This window comes from Gavialis gangeticus, unplaced genomic scaffold (genome assembly GCF_001723915.1).
Source record: "Gavialis gangeticus isolate Ggan-Ray unplaced genomic scaffold, GavGan_comp1, whole genome shotgun sequence".
Lineage (NCBI taxonomy): Eukaryota > Metazoa > Chordata > Crocodylia > Gavialidae > Gavialis > Gavialis gangeticus.
In genome coordinates this window covers 93129222-93148241 of record NW_017728992.1, presented here as the reverse complement: position 1 = coordinate 93148241, position 19020 = coordinate 93129222, and the positions used below count along the sequence as shown (strand labels likewise).

The following is a 19020-nucleotide window of genomic DNA, read 5'->3' as shown; positions in this document are numbered from 1 at the left end:
ATTGCACCATGTTAAATTGAGCATTTATTAGTAGTAGTATGTATTTTATCCAAAAAAAAGACCTAGGGCTGCATAAAATGGGGATTTTATTATTACATTCCACTGCATAAATGCTCTATGAAGTTTTCTGTGTTTGTTGCTCTAAAATCAGATTATCATTCCAGATTTGAGATCACTGAAATTTTAAAATTTCATTGTCAGACATTGAGTTTAAAAACATTTGGAGGAAGTGAACTCCTGCATCCTGCATTCACTCATATGACACTTCCTTTACACAAAACTTCCTTGCAAGTGAAGTTTTGGGGGCTTAAGTAATGGGTCAGGGGAAAAAATGTAAATATCTTTTGTGAAATTTTGCACAAAAAGTATTTACTGTTTTCCTACTGCCTTTCTAATTATCTATCCAGTTGAGTATTAAGGATCACTGAAAGTTTTGTCTGTGTTCAGTGGAAAGTAAAGGCATCCTCTGCAGTCAAATGTTTAAGGAATGACCTGACTTATAGGAAATCAGGGTTGCACTTCCTTGATTACTTAAACAGAGCATAGTCTACCTACTTTTTTAATGTTTTGCATGGGCATTTCAAATGTCAGTTTCCTCTTTCTTTGCTGGAGCCCATTTCATGTTAGAGTAGTGCTCTGTCCTCTTGCTGCATAGCTGAGCAATGATTTCACTTCATTTGCTTCTTACCGTGTTATGAGAAATTCTACTAAGCCTCTCCTTGGAAAAAAAACACAAAACCCAAGAAGAAATAGCTGAACAAGAATTAGTCCAGAGCAGCAACTCTGAGCCAGGGAGGATTATCTCAGGTTTCCAGTTTCCTAGAGACAAAGATCCTTCCCCCACAGTTATGTTGTGGGCGGCGTTTTTGAATATATGCTAATTCAGCTGCTCTGACAGGAGGAAGAGCTGTGTCTCAGTTACACAGATCTCTTGTCAGCAAACAGTAGTCAGAGGCTCTTACCGAGCCAAGCCATGCATTTGCTGTTGTGACAGGATCATTTGATCTAATAAATGAGTAAATGCTGGTAGTTGTCTTTGTCACCAGACAGTAGGAGAGACATGTGCCTATGATAATGGAGATAAAGGACTCGGGCAGCGTGGTTCTGACAGCCTACCATTCTTACACTCCTTCTAGGATACCAATAATGGAACAAACCTTTGTGCCAGAGATTTCCTCCAGCCACTCTCCTATCAGCAGGTAAAGCATGAAGAATTATAACGGGTACAGTGCTGCTGCATTTCATCTGAGCTGATTGTGTTTTCCAGTTGTTTTCTGCTGATGTAGTTTGTGACTCTTTTTCAGATCACTTTACCTGTTACTCTTCACTTTATTTTTATTCATTACTTGTTTCCACTGGGGAACTTATTCAATTTTATGGCACTGGTTTTGATTAGAAATGGAAAATTCAAGTGCCTCGTTTAACTCTTGTAAATCAACAGATCCATTTAGTTTGCAACCCAAGATTCACAACAACATAATCCCTTGGAAAGAAACACATAAATTAAGCTTCTACTCAATTCACTTATTTACTGGGTTATGAAAGGTCATAAGGGTCGGTGCAAATACAGTTCACCAGAAAATTCATTCTGTTTGGAAGTTGTTGACACTTTTTTTTAAGTGCTTCTCCCATAATCCACAAAAAGGTCAGGATCAAGGATTGTTTGTCTTGAAATATTGCAAGAAATTCTCTGATTCACACATGTAAACATACAGCTGCACAAAGTGAAACTAGTCCCTCAAAGACATCATCTAAGTGAAAACATTCCTTTAAAAAGTTATAGTACAGTAAATTATATCTTATCTACATATGAATGCAGTTGCATTTGTTTTGTTTTGTTTTTTCCCTGTGGTGTGTAACTGTCCTCCCATTTGCATAGCTTAGAAGTAGGAAAGAGATCTTACCATTTGATTGTCGTTGTATTTGTTTCAGCAAATGTGACCTTTTTTCTAAATATCTGTCTCTGAATTACACCACTTTCTACAGATAAGATTTCCAAAAATGTATACTATCAAACAAGACTCTTTAGGGAGAGCTGGCATTAAACCTTCATACTGGTTTAACAATGTTTGGTCTGATGTCTTGAATTGCTGAAGATTTTCCTCCCTTCTGCCAAATTGGGAAATCTGGCTTGACTGAATAAAATGACAACTAAAATCTAAGGCAATAGTATTATAGTTTTAATTTGTGACTGGCTGTAGTCTTGAGTTGTGACTGGGAGGAGAAGAAATAATTAAGTTTCTTTCAAAATGAGCTCTGTGTGTTTTAATAAAAGCAATGGTAAGTAAGTACTTGATACTGTCATTTTACAATGTGCTATTTATTTTATGTGCGGTTATTGTTGGGTTTAGACATGCACTATCCCTAGTTATGTGATTAGGATAACTTCTTTTGTGTTGTTCAACTGGTACCTGGAAACCAGCAACAAATACACAATTTCATTTTAAGAAAGGAGTTTTGCCCTTTGGCCATGGTAAGAGTGGATCCTGCTATTCAAATCATGGAATGATGGTTTGGCAGTGGTGACAATGGTGTTTCTTTCTTAAAAAAAACAAACAGCTAGTCCTTTTATCTAAGGGCAATGGAAATGGATGTTTTGTCATCATTTTATACTTGTGTGCCAGTTGTTTCAAAACTTTCTTGAAAGTTAAGCCTATAATATGCCCCATTCAAAATCACATATTCATCACATAAAATTACTTATAACTTCAAACTGCTGTTCCTGGGAAAAAAAAGATGTTAGTGCTTTGATGCATAACATATTTTGGAAGCTTCTGTTATTAGACAAGGAGTATATGGATGTGCACACATGCACACACGTGACTTTGGTGTTGCCTTCAATTTTTTTGTCTAAGTTCCCACAGCTGTCTGGTAGCAATATTTCTGCCATATGGGCAGTCAAACAATCTATCCATGTTTCCAAAGCATGTTCCGGGGGGAGGTTTTATTAACTCAGCATGCCGCCCCATGGAATGCTGAATACATAAAGACGAATGCACTTAACATTTTAGCAAATGGGAGGCCAGTCTCTACCTTAATCCCTGCTACATCTTCTGAGAGAACTGTACTACATTTCAATGTTGATGCAGTGACTTTGTTGCATGAAGCAGTAGGCTCTCTGGCTTTCCTTGAACAACATTGTAAAGACTACAATGCATCCATTTCTTGGACCTTCAGGATAACACTCTGGAAGAACATTCACAGAACACCATGTCACATGTTTGATAACAAGAAACAACTAGGTCCTCTTCCCTGATCCTCTGCTTTCTGATCCTTCCATGCAAATGCTGTTCTAGGGAAGTTGACAGATTGACTCCAGATTTATAGCGGTGTACCTGACAAGAGAATCAGGGCCTTGGTTATTAACCTTTGACTTACTGTCTAGTGATCAGCACCTCCCATCAGTGTAGGAATCAAGGTCTTTAATTACTAATACCATGAAAAAAGCACTTTTCTGACTTTAGAGAGGGATGTTGCTTTTATCTGGTGATCAGCCAAAATGACCCAGTCAGGAATGGATTGCATAATTGTAGTTTTATGGTTTAAGGAACTGCATAACTTCAGTTTTATGGTTTCATGTCTGGGTTTCAAAGAAAATGAACAAGCTGGAAAACAGGAGCCAAAATTTGTTGCTTGATGCAGAGATAAGAGACTTGTTCTTGATCTTCCTTTCATTGGTATTTCATTTGAAGTAAAATTTATGTGAAAGAAAACTAAAACCCAAATATTTTACTTTAGCCATATCTTTAAATGTAGCAGTGACTTTTGGTTGCATCAAACATCAGCTGCCTAACTTGAGATACCTTTTTTGGAGATTTTGAGCTCTATGGTTCCCATTAACTCTCTTTAAATTTAGAACCTCAATAAATCAGACCTTAGTTTTTACCTTTATGATCAGATCCCATTATCCTTCCTCCTGAAAAATTCCTGTTTACTTAAAAGGTCTTATTCATGTCCAAAATTGAAAACTAACAGTTTTTGATTTGTTCAGTTAAGGGAATGTGGTTTGCTCTCCTAAGGCAGTAGCCTAACTTGGGGACCATGAGAGCTATGCAGGCTTCCACAGTTCACAGTAGGAAGCAAGCATGAGCACAGATACAGCACAGAAACACCAGGCCATAAGCAAAGACATCCTTCGTTTTAAAGCTGTACTGCTCTGTAGATAGGGCCAAAGAAGAAACATGGCTGAGCCTTGAACCCACTCAGCCTGAAGCAGGAAGTCCTGAGTTCTGATCCCTCCTTACAGCATTGTTCAGGTTTTCTGCACTAAACAGTTATTGGGTAAAACACAGTTGGGAGAAGGGGCTGGAAATTGTATCTCCTTCCTGCCCTCTCAAAGAAGTGTCATGCACCCACATTTTTAGTCTCTTGTTCCATTTGATGCTCAGTAGCACACCTTCAGTACAAGGGGTGGAGAGAGCCCCCAACCCCTCCCAGCTTAGCCTATAGCTCAGTCATTAAGACACTCTCTTGCATTTGAACCCTTGCAGACCGAAGAAAGCCCCAAAAAAACCCACCAGGTTGTCCACTCCCTGTACCTGTACCACCACATCCTCCACCGCATCTGCCTTAAAAGATCAAACAAGACAGTTGTCTGCCTCCAAAAGGAAGAGCCTCAACATCTAAATCCAGGAAGGTGTGTCAGACTGTGAATCCCCTTCTCCCATATATAGGTACCTGCATTCAGACACCCCCATCTCTTCAGAGTTTTGTTTCAGCTGTTTTAAGAGCTGCCTCACTCTAAGACTTACCAAGTGCTGCATATTGTCAATTCTGTTCTTAGGCACCTAACTCTCCCCACTGACTGCACTGAGAATTTAGGTGCTTAACTCAGGTTTGTGAATCCCAGTTTTCAAGCCTAAAAGCTAAACGTAGGTCCCACTGTGGATTTGGGCCTTAGTGCTGTCACTCCATGTGCCACTTCACTGAAGCCAGCTGGAGTTTTAAGTAAAAGCAGATATCTTCCATATACGGAAGATCTTCCTTGTGTATCTACCTAATTCATTTCTATTTTGCTCCTTTTATGACCTCTGCAGAACCCCCCTCTAATGTCAAGAGAAGTTCTAGACATGAACAAATACAGAAAACGAGACAGGTTCTTTTATTCACTAAGCCCACAGCAAAATCAAGGGAATCTCTGCCCCGAATCTCTTTTTATTTTGGACAATGATAACGCAATACACCTGACAACTTCATTTTTTACTTGCCCTATGGGACGTCTGCTTTTGAGTGTTTAATTTTTGCTTGGCTCACAATTTACACTGCTGCATGTCAACACATAATTCATAGCATAGTTATTTACATTGACTTACTGCTCATGAAGACAAAATACTGGTGTGCTGCTTTTTCAGTACCACACTAATCTAATTAATACCAAACTATATGCATATATGTCGGGAGGGGGAGGGGGTATGGAATACTTTCCTTATACTTTTCTCTCCTGTTTTTGTCCACCTTATTCATCATTGGAATTTAGAAGTCAGAGTCCCAAGAGAATGACAATACATGTTAATTATACATGGCCTAGGAGCTTACTGTAATTGTAACTTCCACACTGCAGCTACTGAGATGCATCTCTTTTCTCATTGAACAATGTTGTTGAGATCATTTGGATTCATCTTTCTTCTGTTGGTCCCAAACCCAAGATGCTATTGAATATGTGTGATATTTTTCCTACCAGTTCAAAGCCAGGTGAATTCTCTAAGAAGAGAACTTAGGCCTTGCTCTTTTCTGGTCTTTTTGTCACTGCTTGCATAATCTGTGGATGCTACAAGTGAGTAGTCCCCACACTCAGGGCAGCACAACTGTACACAGCAACTGTGTGGACAGTGTAAAGAGGAGGACTTCTTGCACCCATCAGCACTTAGCCATGCAAATCAGTGTTCACCTGGGTCAGCTACAAGGTTAGGTTTACTTTATTCAGACTCAAGTATAATGATTAGCACTGCTAATTCACCTATCACTTACCACCTATCATTGAGATACCAATTCTGATTACAATAATGTAAATCAGGAGTAGCTCCATTTAAGTGAATGTGTTAAACCTACATGAAGAGGATATGAAATGAGTCAGGGCAAAGTATCACCAGGATCTATTTTTTAGAAGAAACCACTGACTATGAATATGCTGCATAGGGAAAGGACCAAATAAAGTGGGAAATGATGTTCAGTCTCATCTTAGCCATCAGAATCACTAGCCTCTTGGTCATGGAGAAAGTCCTAAAACCCTCTAGTTGCTTCCAGAGAACTCTCTCTCTCTCTCTCTTTCTGTATGCTCAACATGTCTCACTCCACTGTTCTGGTGTGAGGCCTGAATTTCAGACCGGCATCACTAAACCAGAGTCAAAAAAAGAACACAAAAGCATCTAAGGTTACTAAGCTGTCTTAATTACTTGTGAGCAGTCTCCCAGATTCCTGCTCAACAAAGCCAGTTTCAGCAGATTTGGGGTCCATTGCAAAACCATGTAGGGGGAGAGCTCAGTGGTATGGCACCGGATTCTCACAAATGTTGTCATCTCTTCCGCTCGTTGTATGACTTGGTTGGTGAGCATGTAATGTGTCTTGAAATGATGAGTATGTGCCTGTAGGTAGTTAGAAAGAAGTACCATATGGGCCACTTGAGGGTTGTAATAAAGAAGGCTCAAGTTCCTCTCACTACAGAACTGTATGAAGCAGTTCATGTTCCATCCTAGGAAAAACCATTAACATCACACTGGTATGACTGGGTCCAACATGTCATAAGTGTTGGGGCTATGAGCAACACTACTGCTCAGTTATATACAAATGACGTCGAGAATGTCTTCTACTGAGGGGCAGTATAAACAACTGTGATTATTTTTTATGTTTATCTCATTGTATTTTAAACTTCCTCAGAAGACAAAAATAAAAAATACCACACAAAGCTGTTTTCCTGTCCCCAGAAAATTGGGAGGTGGATTTGGGCCTTTCACAGGAATTCCATGCCTCTGGAATCATAATTTTAAACTGCAGGAATCAAGAACGATAAAATGCATGTAGGAATGTAATTCAAATTAACCAAGATTGGGTGACAAAACACTTGGTGGGAAAATGACAGCTTTTGACTGTTTGTACAGATTCTCATTCATTAGCAGCTTCCATTTAAAATAGATATATGTCAACAAATTGTAACAAGCTATTATTAAAGTATTTAGCAGGAGAATGCATATAGATAATTCAGACAATAGTAAACACGTTTTTTTCCTGTAAGCTTTAGAAATACCTACAGAATGTCCCTTAGGACTCTCACTAAGGAATGTGGTATTTATATTCCATTCTTCGTGTTATGGTTGAAACTAGAGTTGGCTTCTCTGGTTTCTTTTTAGTGTGGTGCTCCTGCTGATCTCCCTGGTACCTCCATATGGAGAGCTGATGGAAAACATCTGGCACAGCTCCTTTGATCATTGTGTTTGGTTGAGCTTTTGGCCAGCTGCACCATTCATTTTTAACTAAGTCACTTATCTTTGATTACATGATGGTTGAAGTTGCCTGCAAAAATGCTAAGAGCTGAAAGCCCTACATAGGCACCTCCATATTTAGTCTAAAATACTTTAGAGACAGCATAACAATAAATAAGCAATTAAGAACAAGAATGAAGTATTATTTTGCATAATAGATCATGTTAATTCAGCACAGAACACAGTCATATGGGAATGTACATTACAATATAGTTTTTATTATTATTATTATGGAATTACTGGTAAAAGCTGTAGCACTATTTGTGGAAGATTATGGTTAATGCTGTATGTGAACACAGAACCAAATCTTGAGCAGTAAGAGCACCAGTAGCTCCCAGTTAAATAGTCCTCAGCCAACAGCATCAATCAGTGCAATATTTGGTTTTCACATACTATTTCAAGTGCCAAATAAATTGGCAAATGTACCAGCTTTAGGCTACACACTGTACTAGCAGCGACCTGGCCCACTGCAGTTTTCTGTTCCAGTTGGCCAGACACCTCAATAGCATAACAGCAAAATTAGCAAAAGCTGGAGTAGCAGTGGAGTTGGGGGTATTCGTATCTGCCATGTTAGTGTGTTTCATTTACCATGATGATGCATCTTATCGCAAACTGGCAAATACAGTCTACCAGTCTACCTCCCTGTCTACTTCGTAACTGTATTCTATGGCAGCAGCTTGCCTGGAACAGCTTCCAGTCCTCCTACAGCTGCCTCTTGAAAAGCACAGAGCCTATTCAGGAAGAAGCAACATGAGCTTATGCAGCCAAGGGAAGAATAAATCAATAGTGGAGGAAAGGGGAGCAACTAAGTTTACATATTTCCATGCTAACAAGTCTCCTTTACAGAGTATTGTCTTATTCTCCTCTCCGTGTGTGAATACAACTGCCAGGAATATTGTTGAGGACGATATACTATGCCCTCACCGGAATTTGCATGAATATTGTTGTTACAAAGGTCCCATTTCCAAATAACAGTGGTTTCTATAAATTACACCATTTGTCTGTGAGTTTCCAAGTGTAATTGAAGGTGTCATTTTAAGTTTGAAACCTTAGACAATTTAATACCAGGTTATTTGGAAAAGGGACCCTGCAAAACTATTACAGCTGAGTTTAGCTACAGCATCAATATTGGAGTTCTTTTGTCATTAACAAGAGAGGAAGGCTGATGTTCTCTGGAAGCTCCCTTGACTCCCTAATTTATTTCCTTCTTTGGGTCTCTGATGTGGCGTGGTGCATCTCCATGCAACCACCAATGAGCTTTTATTGCTATTTGTGCAGCGCTATTCATTCTTTCTTTCCTTTTTTCTTTCAAATGATCAAAAGAAAATTGCCTGTAGAGTTACCATTACTTTATCTGTGAGAAGTTTCTTTAGCCAAGTATTTATATAGATGTAACGTGAAGGCATGCACAGGTAGACAGACTGAAAAACTCAGTGACGAAAATGACATGACTGTGACACAGTTCACAAAGTCCAATGGTTACCTGGAATACTGTAGAAACACGTTTTGAATTTTCTTTAAAAATAACTAATACCATTGCAGTTTAAAAAGCCAAAACTAAACAGTCTATTCAGCATATCCGTTTTTGTACTGTTTACTTCAACAGCAGAAAGTATTCAGATCCTGTTTTCTGAAAGTACCACACCATTAAAAAACTCTCCATTCTTAGTCATAAACTAAAAGATTGCAAGTTTAGCTCAGAAACTGTTTTGTCTGATCTAAGCTGCGTTTCATCACTAATGGACTCCTGTTCTACAGTTGTTTTAACTGTATCTTTTTTAAAGAACCCTATTAAACCAGACATGAAATTAACTATGGCAGTCAGTGAAGCAATGAGATAATGCAAGCCAAACCAACTTGTTCAACCCTAAACTGAGCACAAGTAATTCTGCAATTAATGTCATATGCTGCATAGCAGTGAGTCAGTACAGTTCTAAGCAATCAAAAGCTTGTAAAGGAATTTATTGCAATAGGATGCTACCAAAGCCAAGCAATACATATTGAGAGAATAATCAGAGCAAATTTAGACCTAATTAGTAATTAATCCTATTACAAGGTCCAGAAGAATCATAGAATCATAGAAGTAGGGTAGGAAGAGACTTTGTAGATCTTCAAGTCCAACCCCCCGCCTAGGCAGAAAAAAAACTGGGCTCAAATGACTCCAGCCAGGTAGGCATCAAGCCTCTTCTTAAAGACCCCCAGGGTAGGGGCCAGCACCACTTCCCTTGGAAGTTGGTTCCATATCCTAGCCGCCCTGACTGTGAAGTAGTTCGTACGGATGTCTAATCTAAACCTCCTGTCCAACAATTTATGGCTGTTATTCCTTGTTATGCCAGCGGGCGCTAGGGGAAACAAGGTCTCTCCCAAACCCTTCTGGTCCCCCCCCCCAGTGAGTTTATAGATGGTCACCAGGTCCCCCCTCAGCCTTCTCTTGTGAAGGCTGAACAGGTTCAGGTCCCGCAGTCTCTCATTGTAGGGTCTGCCCTGTTGTCCCCGGATCATGCGGGTGGCCCTCCTCTGGACCCTCTCCATGTTGTCCACATCCCTCCTGAAGTGGGGCGCACAGAACTGGACACAGTACTCCAGTTGGGGCCTGACCAAGAGATATTGAACTATATGTCTGAATTATATGACAGTGAACTATATGTTTTAGGATATAAACAATTAGTAAATATCATTAGCAGAAGGAAAAATACTGAATAGGAGACTTCTTGCTCTAGCTGGTCAGAAACAAAACTTTTAACCAGATGGACTTTTGTTCTGATCTACTCCTTGGGGCTTATTGTGACAAACCCCTGGGGTGTCAGAGTGCTCCCAGAGATGCAGACTGGGTGTTTGTATAAGATTACTGGTCCCCCACTTCACAAAATGGATATGAATTTGCCCAGAAATCACAATTTAATATAGGCACCTCAGTTAAATAACAGAAAAAGCAAAGGTGTATTATATGGAGAGAAAACGCGATCCAGTGGATTGACAACAGAATACAGTAAAACAAAATTGACAAAACCTGACAAAATCCCTACTCTACTTTTGGACTACCACCTAGCTCTCATAACAGGTCTATTAAAATTCCCCTGGGGTCTGCCTCCCCTTTCCTTACAGATAGCTCCCTCCACTGGGGACCTCTAGTCCCCCTCTCCTCATAGGGAGCTGTCTCGCAACTCTCACTCTTTTCCCCCCCTCACCCCACACTGACCTTACCTACCTCCAGGGGAGTCCAAGGATCTGCTCCATTCTCTGCCTGTGGCTCTCTGACCCCTATATTCCTACAGTATTTGGAAATGTATAGTACAAGCAAAAGAGATGTCAAACAAAAAGTTGTAGGCAATATTTATTAATAGGTTAAGAAATCTGTGGCCGTTGAAACCTTCAGGTTTATCTCACAGCTGAATCTCTCAAGCAGTCAGTGGAATGATTCATGGAGAATGACTTTTCTTGGTCTCTTGTAGCACCTCAGATTATCCATGTCTTAATATTATTACCTAAGGGCTAATTTTGAATCAGTGTAAAATTCAAGTGAAGTCCCAGTTTAGTAATGGGTTCTACAGTTAACCAGCTGAGTAACCCTACAGTAATCTGTGTAGGTTTTGGTCAGATTGCTTTTACATTTTTCCTGGATAAGTTCTGGGCTGTAAAAAATAGAATTTTCATTTTCTTAAAAAATCTGAGACTCTTACCCAGTCTTGGAACATATGTGTGCATTGAATATGGTAATCATCAATACACAATAAAATCTGTTTTCTAAATAACAATTGTGAGTGAAGGAGCATAACCCTATTCAGAGAAAATTAAGAGGCCAAATTCAGCCTTGATTTAACTCCATCAAATCCCATAATTAGAATTCACTCATTTCTTATAGGCTCATTGACACTGATACTGAGCTACAATCAAGCTGAAGATGACACTAAATATGGTGTATATATGTATGTAAAAATCATCACTTAGCAGTTACATGGGCATGCCCATTAAAAGTATGTCTGTAATTCTATGAAGGCGATGGTGTTACTAAGAACAGATTGGATTTTTGAGCCTGCATCAAACCCAGCCAGCTGTAGTTAAACCCACAAAGGCTGACAAAGTACATTCCTAGTTGTATCAGCAGAGTGGAGGGTTAGATTAAATTACCTCCTTTGAGACTATTTATGATGAGTTTCCATCACTGGGATACAATTAGCATTTTATCCAGTCCACACTGGGACCTCAGGCTGTGCAACTGTTTTAATGTGAATAACCCAAGTGCTGCAAAGATGCATCATTATGGAGTAAAACTAAATCCTGCATATAGTCACATCTTGCAAGACAGCTTCATTGGAGATAATAACAACAGCCCTTAATAAATATGTCTGAAGACTCTTATAAGCAATTGTTTTATAGGTGTTTAAATAAAGCAGTTTACACTAGACACCAGCAATGGCAAGTAGAACATTAGGTAGTGGGAAGAATTTTTCTGCTTTTCATGCATAGGTCATATCTTTTTGTGCTGGCATGTCTGTTAATATTTGCTATATGAAATTTTATTCACAAAACTGAGGATTGTTTCTGAGAAATTGTCCACAATTTGGTTATTTCTAGGTAATTTCATGGAGCAAAAACATGTATTAGCTGCTTGAGCATTCAGTGTAGTCTGTGTGTACATTTGGTTCTTTTAAATTGATCAACTTCTCAGCTTCCTAAGGCAGAGATTAAAATAAGTAAGCAGAGAGACACATAAATGTTACATAAGAACTGTCATTAAAAAATATCATCTCAAAAAGCTACGATTTAGCCTATCTACCGTGCCCTTTGTCTCATTATCCTAAACACTTCCACATTAGGAAGAATACATATATAGTATTTGTGTTTTCCTGTTTTGCTGTCATACCACATTCAGCTGAAATTTCAAGACATAATATTATTACATTTATGACAATATATAAAATGGAAATACTGCTATATAATACAGTTAAAATAAATACTGAATATATTCCAAAGTTATTCCATAAGCAATTGGTAGGTTTCAAGAGTAGGCAATACATAACATATAACGTTAAATACACACTGAAGAGATCTAGCATATTTTTATGGTAGATAGATTAGAAGCAAAAGACTTGCAAGATTACTATAATGATTTTTATTTTTAGAATATCTAAAATTCCCTTTGTTTCTTCTCCCTTTGTATTTTTAAAGCCATTGCATTGTTCCCACATTTAGGCTATGGACAGACTTTGCACATAAACTGGTTTAAGTGATCAGAAACTGGTTTAAACCTGTAACAGAACAGATGTTCAGTGCACATAAACCAGTTTGAAAATGGCTGAAACCAGTATGAGATAAACCTGGTTGAATGTAGCATCAGACTTAACTTATTTGGGTCAAATCAGTTTATGCAATGTCTATCCCAGAACCCTTGCTGGTTTAGTTCAACCAGACTCTCCCAGCATCCCAGCATGCTCTCTGGGTGGGCGGGGCTTTCTGTTCCACAGCAGGGCTGGCCGCTCCCCTCTGCTCCCTCGGTGAAGCTCTTGCAGAGACTTGGAGGCACAGCTGGGTCTGCTGGCTTCCCCGTGCCTCCCTCTTCCCCTCCCTGCCCACAGTGCTTAAGCAGAGATCCCTCCCTCCTGTCTCCCACAGCACAGACCATAGCCAGCAGGTGGTATGCTAGCTAATGCTGTATAAGGTAGATAAGGCAGTGTCCACTTAAGGTTTTTTGGAGCTAATCAACAGCTTAGCTGGTAATCTCCCTATATTCCTTCCTTTGGAAAAACGCTGTTTAAGAAGAGCTTGAACTAATAAGCAAGGTTTTGATTTCTGATGGAGTGCTAAATGTGGATAACAGAGCTGATAAATGCTCTGTTATCAAGGGCAGGGAGGGAGGGAACCCCTCCCCAATAACAGTTTCCTTCCTGGGCCTGGCCATGCCCCCCTTGGCTCAGCACTCTGGAAGGGAAGGGAGGGCTGCTTTAGCACCCCCCAGCTTCTAGCCTGAGCCAATGCAGGCATGTGCTGGCATTTTCCATCCAGAGGGCATGTCAGTTACTTACAAAGTGATTTAGCCTGGCCAGGATAGACTAACCTGCAAGGATTGAATTAATTCAGGCTCAGGCTTTTTGAACATTTGTTCCTAGCCTTAAAATACTTTGTATTGGAAACAAGACAGAATTTTCAATAGTTAGAACCTGAAAAATTGTGTTTAGAATCATATCAGGATTAGATGTGCAAATGACTTATGTTTATAGAAAAGACAATCCTGTTTTTACTGCTGAACTGATAAGGTTATAAAGAGTTTAATCTCTGATTTACAAATGTAATGGGCGTAACATGTACGGCTAAATCCAAAGGGTATGAATTCAGTGGAAAACTTGTGACTGATTTCGGTAACCTTTGATTCTATCTCTGCAAGTCTAACTTCAGTAATAGTTCTGCAAGTGTTTCCCTTTAATATCTATTGCATTATCTATTTTATTATTGGTTGTTATATTACTGCATTTACTTGAACATAAGATGCATTTTTTCTCCCAATCAGCGTGGGGAAAAACACTCCTTGTCATACAATTGCATAAAAAACTTCATTAAATGGTAATGAAAATCAATTAAGAAGTTGATTAAAATACAGCCAGCACTGAACATGACTTTAAAAGTCATGGCCCATAATAGGGAAACTTTCTGCTGATGGGAACCCGTTTTTTTGTGACCTTTAAAACAAAAAACAAAACAAAAAAACCCTGGCATCTGTTCCCTTCACAGGGAACTGGCACCAGGCCTGAAGGTACTGCAATACCAGGCTAACCAGGAGGGCCAGAGCCAGCCCTGACACAATCCACTTGCTGCAAAAATGCTACATTTGATCTGAGCCAAAAAGGTTGAGATGCTGATGGGAACTTTCAGCAAGACTAGATTTAAGAAATCCATCTGAAAAAAAAATCTGGCAATGCTTATTGTGCTCAGTCCCCCTCAACACTGACTTTTTTTCAAGTCAAGGTGAGCCACTATATTGAATACAGTTTTACTTCCTCTTCACTCCCACAAGTGAACTGGGTCTTTCTTTCCTGTTTCCAGTGATTCCTGTTTCTTTACCAGTCTTAAATGCCTGGAAAACATCACCAAATGGGGTCCCAAACAGTTCACCCAGAATCTCTCTGTCAGCCCCTCCCTCAACCTGTCATATATGATTAGTTGACCCCCACCCTCCATGTGGTGAAGCTGAACCGGGTAGCCCTGTGCCTCATCTGCATATAATTTCTTGGAGGATCCCAGGACTCACAACAAGAACACCTGGCTCCAGTTATGAGTGGGGGGCTAATTAGCACATAAATCTTGGGGGAGGGGTGGCATATCTGAAGTACGTGCACATACTGTGCACTGCTGGGCTATGGGGTCACCATGTCTTGAAATGCTGTTGTCCCTGCTGTGACCAAGCCCAAATATGATAAATTGTGAGACTTTTGGCTTTGAACTAGTATCATGAATAGTTTGTATAGGGAGCTACAAAAGTGCTGCTAAAAGTATGTTTGTAGATTACCTGTACTTACACTTGCATAAGTTAAAAAAATAAATAAATAAAATGTCCATTCATCCATCAGAATTCTCAAATTAGCTCCTCATTTTCATGTGCTCAGGGAGAGCAGGGTCTGACAGTAGGAGATGGGGAAGTGGTAGCAGGGAGAAGACTTTGGAGAACAAAGGACAAGGGTGCCACCTGACTCACCAAGATATATTTTTTCTGCTATACCAGTGGGAAGGAAAAAAATTCAAGATAAACCTCCAATAATTCGATTCCATATATGGAAGAGTATAACAAATTTATACATTTTCCATATATAGAATTATTGGGAGGTCATCTTGTAATCAGGGTTGTCTTGTATTTAAGTAAATATGGTATTTATTTTACATTTTCTTTATTTAAGGGTCCTTTATATTCCAGTGGAGGTCAAACCAATATTGGGTTTAATGAAAATTAGGCAGGCTTGAATTGAATTTCCTTAAAGAACTTATAAGATTGAATAACCAAAGGCTTTGTTTTCCATAACATGGCTTAAACCTTTAGAAAAGTTTATACTTTTGTATCAGTTTTCGCTGGTCTTTTCTGTAGAAAAGACATGACAAGACAGGTCATTCACAATGAAAAAAGTTAGCAGAATTTCTACTAGGTTCAATATATAGGCCTTATTTTGGATGACCCTCAAAGTAATATACTTAGTAATGGAAATATTATCACAAGTTAGCAATGAGCCCAAAAATCCAAACAAAACAATGAAGACACACAGACCTTCCTTCCTATTCTGATTCCATCACTGGAATCCCTAATTAATAAGAGGATTTTGTTTTTAAAAACTTCCTTATGTGCATGTCTGCATTCCTGTTCATTTGTATGCTTCATTAGTCAAAATCAAATACAATGAAGAGGAGCTCCAAGCATGCTTAAAGTATATTTAAAAATATGCATTGCCATCCTTATGGGAATTACTGTGCAGAAGACCAAGTCAGTGATGTGAAATTGTGTGTCTGCTTTCCTTGATGCCATTTTGTCATTGTGTAACTGCTCAAGAGTTTGCTCTTTGGTAACATACCAGATTTCTATTAGAGGTGCAGAAAGGTAAGAAAAGATTTGTTGTTTTAAACTTAGCAATATCTCTGCTTCATATACAACCATTCCCTGGAAGGCAGCAGGAAATAGGTGGCTAGGCTTCTAAGAAATTATGTAAGTATAATTCCATAAAGTTATGTGTTTACTTTTATCTTTACTTATAAATGTCCTTGTGCCTCCCACCCACTGACTTCTTTGATGAATAGCCTTTTTTCTGTTATTGAAATAACACACTGTACTTGGGATTTTAAGAGGATAGTGTAGAAATAGTGTTTCACTCTTTTCAGTTGCCATTGTATCTCAAGTGACATTGTTCATTCAGCTGATTCTGATTATATAAGTAATACTTTAGAAGTAATAAGAATATAATTTATGGGTGCCTCCAATAAGAAAGTGACCATTAGATTTATTTTTGCACTGCATTGTAACTAATATGATTTACAGCAAATAATGTTGAATGTGTGTTGTTTTAAAAAAGGAAAGAAAATAAAAAAGGGAACCTGGCAATAACCAAATGAGGCTGAGAGAAAACACTTCTATAATGCTTTAAAAGAGACTGGCTATCAGTTAGTTAAACAGAAATGTAGAAATGGAATAAAGTAAAGTAGTGCTAAAAACATTTTTATAATTAAAATGCATTTAGTCATCAGATGATAGTGTTAAATAAACAGGGGCTGTGTGTTATATATTTATTGACAACAAAACAAAATAAATTAGCCAACATTTGCCATAATAGCAATGTTTGATAGCATTGAGATAGATTTTACTAGATAATTACAAACCAGTGAAAGGTTCCATTAGTAAATAATGAAGTGAGGTGTGGACTAAACACATCCGATGATGATAAGTAGAAGATCATTACAAACCACTTCACTTAAAACTTAATGTTGAATGGATTTCACCGACAGTAACCAGTTTTGATCAGATGAGTTATTTAAATCAATGAATTGCTGATGCACTTGTCAAAATCAAAGTTGTTGAAATTGACCTATAGTAGTATTATGCAGCAATGCTTTTTTGTGGCTAGAATACTAAGTAATGTTGTTTATGCTAAAATGAAAATACTTACTCATATGTCTAAGCAAGTGGCTGAAACTAATATAACTGTTTTGTTTTTAAACATAAAAGAATAGAGTTTCATGGAAGAACTATTTATTAAAGGGTCAGTTTGTTCAGCTCTCTTATATAACCCTTTCAATGGCCAGGACTTTTTATGATTAATTACACCATGTTTTGATATATGACTAATATCCTATATTACATATAAATAGGAAAGTGCTGTTTCCCTATAAGTTATGATAAGAGAGCAGCTTCTTGGTTAGCAATGATCTCATGCAATGTTCCAGTGTTTATTTAGCTGAAATGAAACATGATTATTTTTCATGAAGAAACCAGTCAAATAATACCTTGGAGAGAAATTATTTACTTAAGCTCTACAACAGAAGATCTTCTGAAATGCTGTGTTCCAAGCACCCCCTGCAATATTCATCTTCTCAGGGTTTTTGCAAACTATAAGCTGGTGAATTCAAATATAGTTCGCTTGAAAACAAAGCAATTATGTTGATTTACCTTTGGGCCAGTTCTAGGCATACATTCATTCTTGCATTCCCTATGCTCCCTGAAGTGATGGCTTGGAATCTGTGGCTTATCCCTGGTCCCTTTATTTCACCAAAGACTGACTCATAGCACTGCACTTGTTTATTGCACATAAAAGTAACTCATGACAAAGTGTTGTTGCACTGGGGTAGAGATAAAGACAGTTAAATATGCTTCCTGGCTTGATAAAGATAGCAGAAGTAACTGAGAGCCAGATTATGTCCATACTCACAATGTACAGCACTTTGCTCTGTGAATAGCAGCAGAGAAATCAGTCAAAGTGTTCTCAGAGCAAAACTTCTTGACTAGGGGTGACAGAATCTGACTCTATGTTACAGTATATATCCAGGAAAACTGAATGAGTGCTGGCCATAAAAGTAAAAAACGTAACGATTCAGGCCATCACTTATTAATTAAACTGGAATGACATTTTCCAGGCTCCCGGATGCAATTTGTCATACATACAGTGCCCAGTTCTTTTTCCAGAGGACCAGGATCTGCTCCCCTTCCTTATCTTCTCCAGCATTTGAGTACAGACACACCTCATGTTTATTTTGAATCAATTTACTTGGAATCAAACTCAAAATACCCATCCTCACTATAAAGTCTCTCTGCTCTGAGGTAGTTTCTGAGCACAAAAACTGTGGGGTAACTTACTACTGAGTAAATGTCATGTGTCTGCAATTTAAGTCAGTCTCATCCCAGAGTACTTGTTTGCTACTTAGTGTTGAGACCTTGAAATGGTGTCTACTGTGGACAGCTAAGCTTAGGAGAGCTGGTCCAGTGCCCTCTCTTAACCAGGGAGTAAAATCCAGGGTAAATTACTCTGTAATAATCACACTGTGTGCATACTGTTCATATAAAAATGTCAACGGGAATGCACATGCAGTAAGTTGCTATTCAGTTTAATTTAACAGAATCTATTTTCCTGTTTTATGACTGCTGACAGGTAGATTTGGATACTCTTACTTATGGTTAACATAAGCAACACTTCTATGGGAACACCAGGGTACCATTGGTGGAGAAAGTGCTCTTCAGTATAAGTAAAAGCATAAGAATCTGGCTTAGTAGCTGTAGCTGTGCCAACAAAGTCTGTTGTGTCTCTTTTCTCCAGCTCTTCATCTCTCATATATTTAGACTGGAAAGATATTTTTATTCTATGTTTGTAAAATGTCTAGCACAACAGTGTCCTATTCTTACTTTTAAATTTCTAGCAAAGTAAAAATAACAAAAGATAATTCAAGAACTCCTGGCTTATTCTTCAGGACATAAAAGCAGCAAATGTGAGGATTTTTCCTCCCATACAGAATTGTACCATTAGATACAGTAGGTGCATTGTGAGAATTGTAGGACAAATGAATAAAGTGGTTGCCACAAGACCTG

General features: G+C 38.5%; 1 protein-coding gene across 2 annotated transcripts in view; it reads left to right on the top strand.

Annotated features, from left to right (window-relative positions):
* The first annotated feature begins 904 nt into the window (after positions 1-904).
* Positions 905-19020, top strand: part of ARHGAP28 (Rho GTPase activating protein 28) — a 135726-nt gene continuing 117610 nt past the window's right edge. Inside the window, exons 1-2 of one of the 2 annotated variants that reach the window (XM_019525644.1) lie at positions 1115-1199; positions 11338-11401. Coding sequence is in view for 1 of the 2 variants with exons in the window: in XM_019525637.1 (XP_019381182.1) it covers positions 1069-1199 (131 nt within the window). In the remaining variant the exon portion in view is untranslated. Of the gene's footprint in view, positions 1200-11337; positions 11402-19020 lie in introns of both variants that reach the window. The other variant, XM_019525637.1, reaches the window with a different exon arrangement.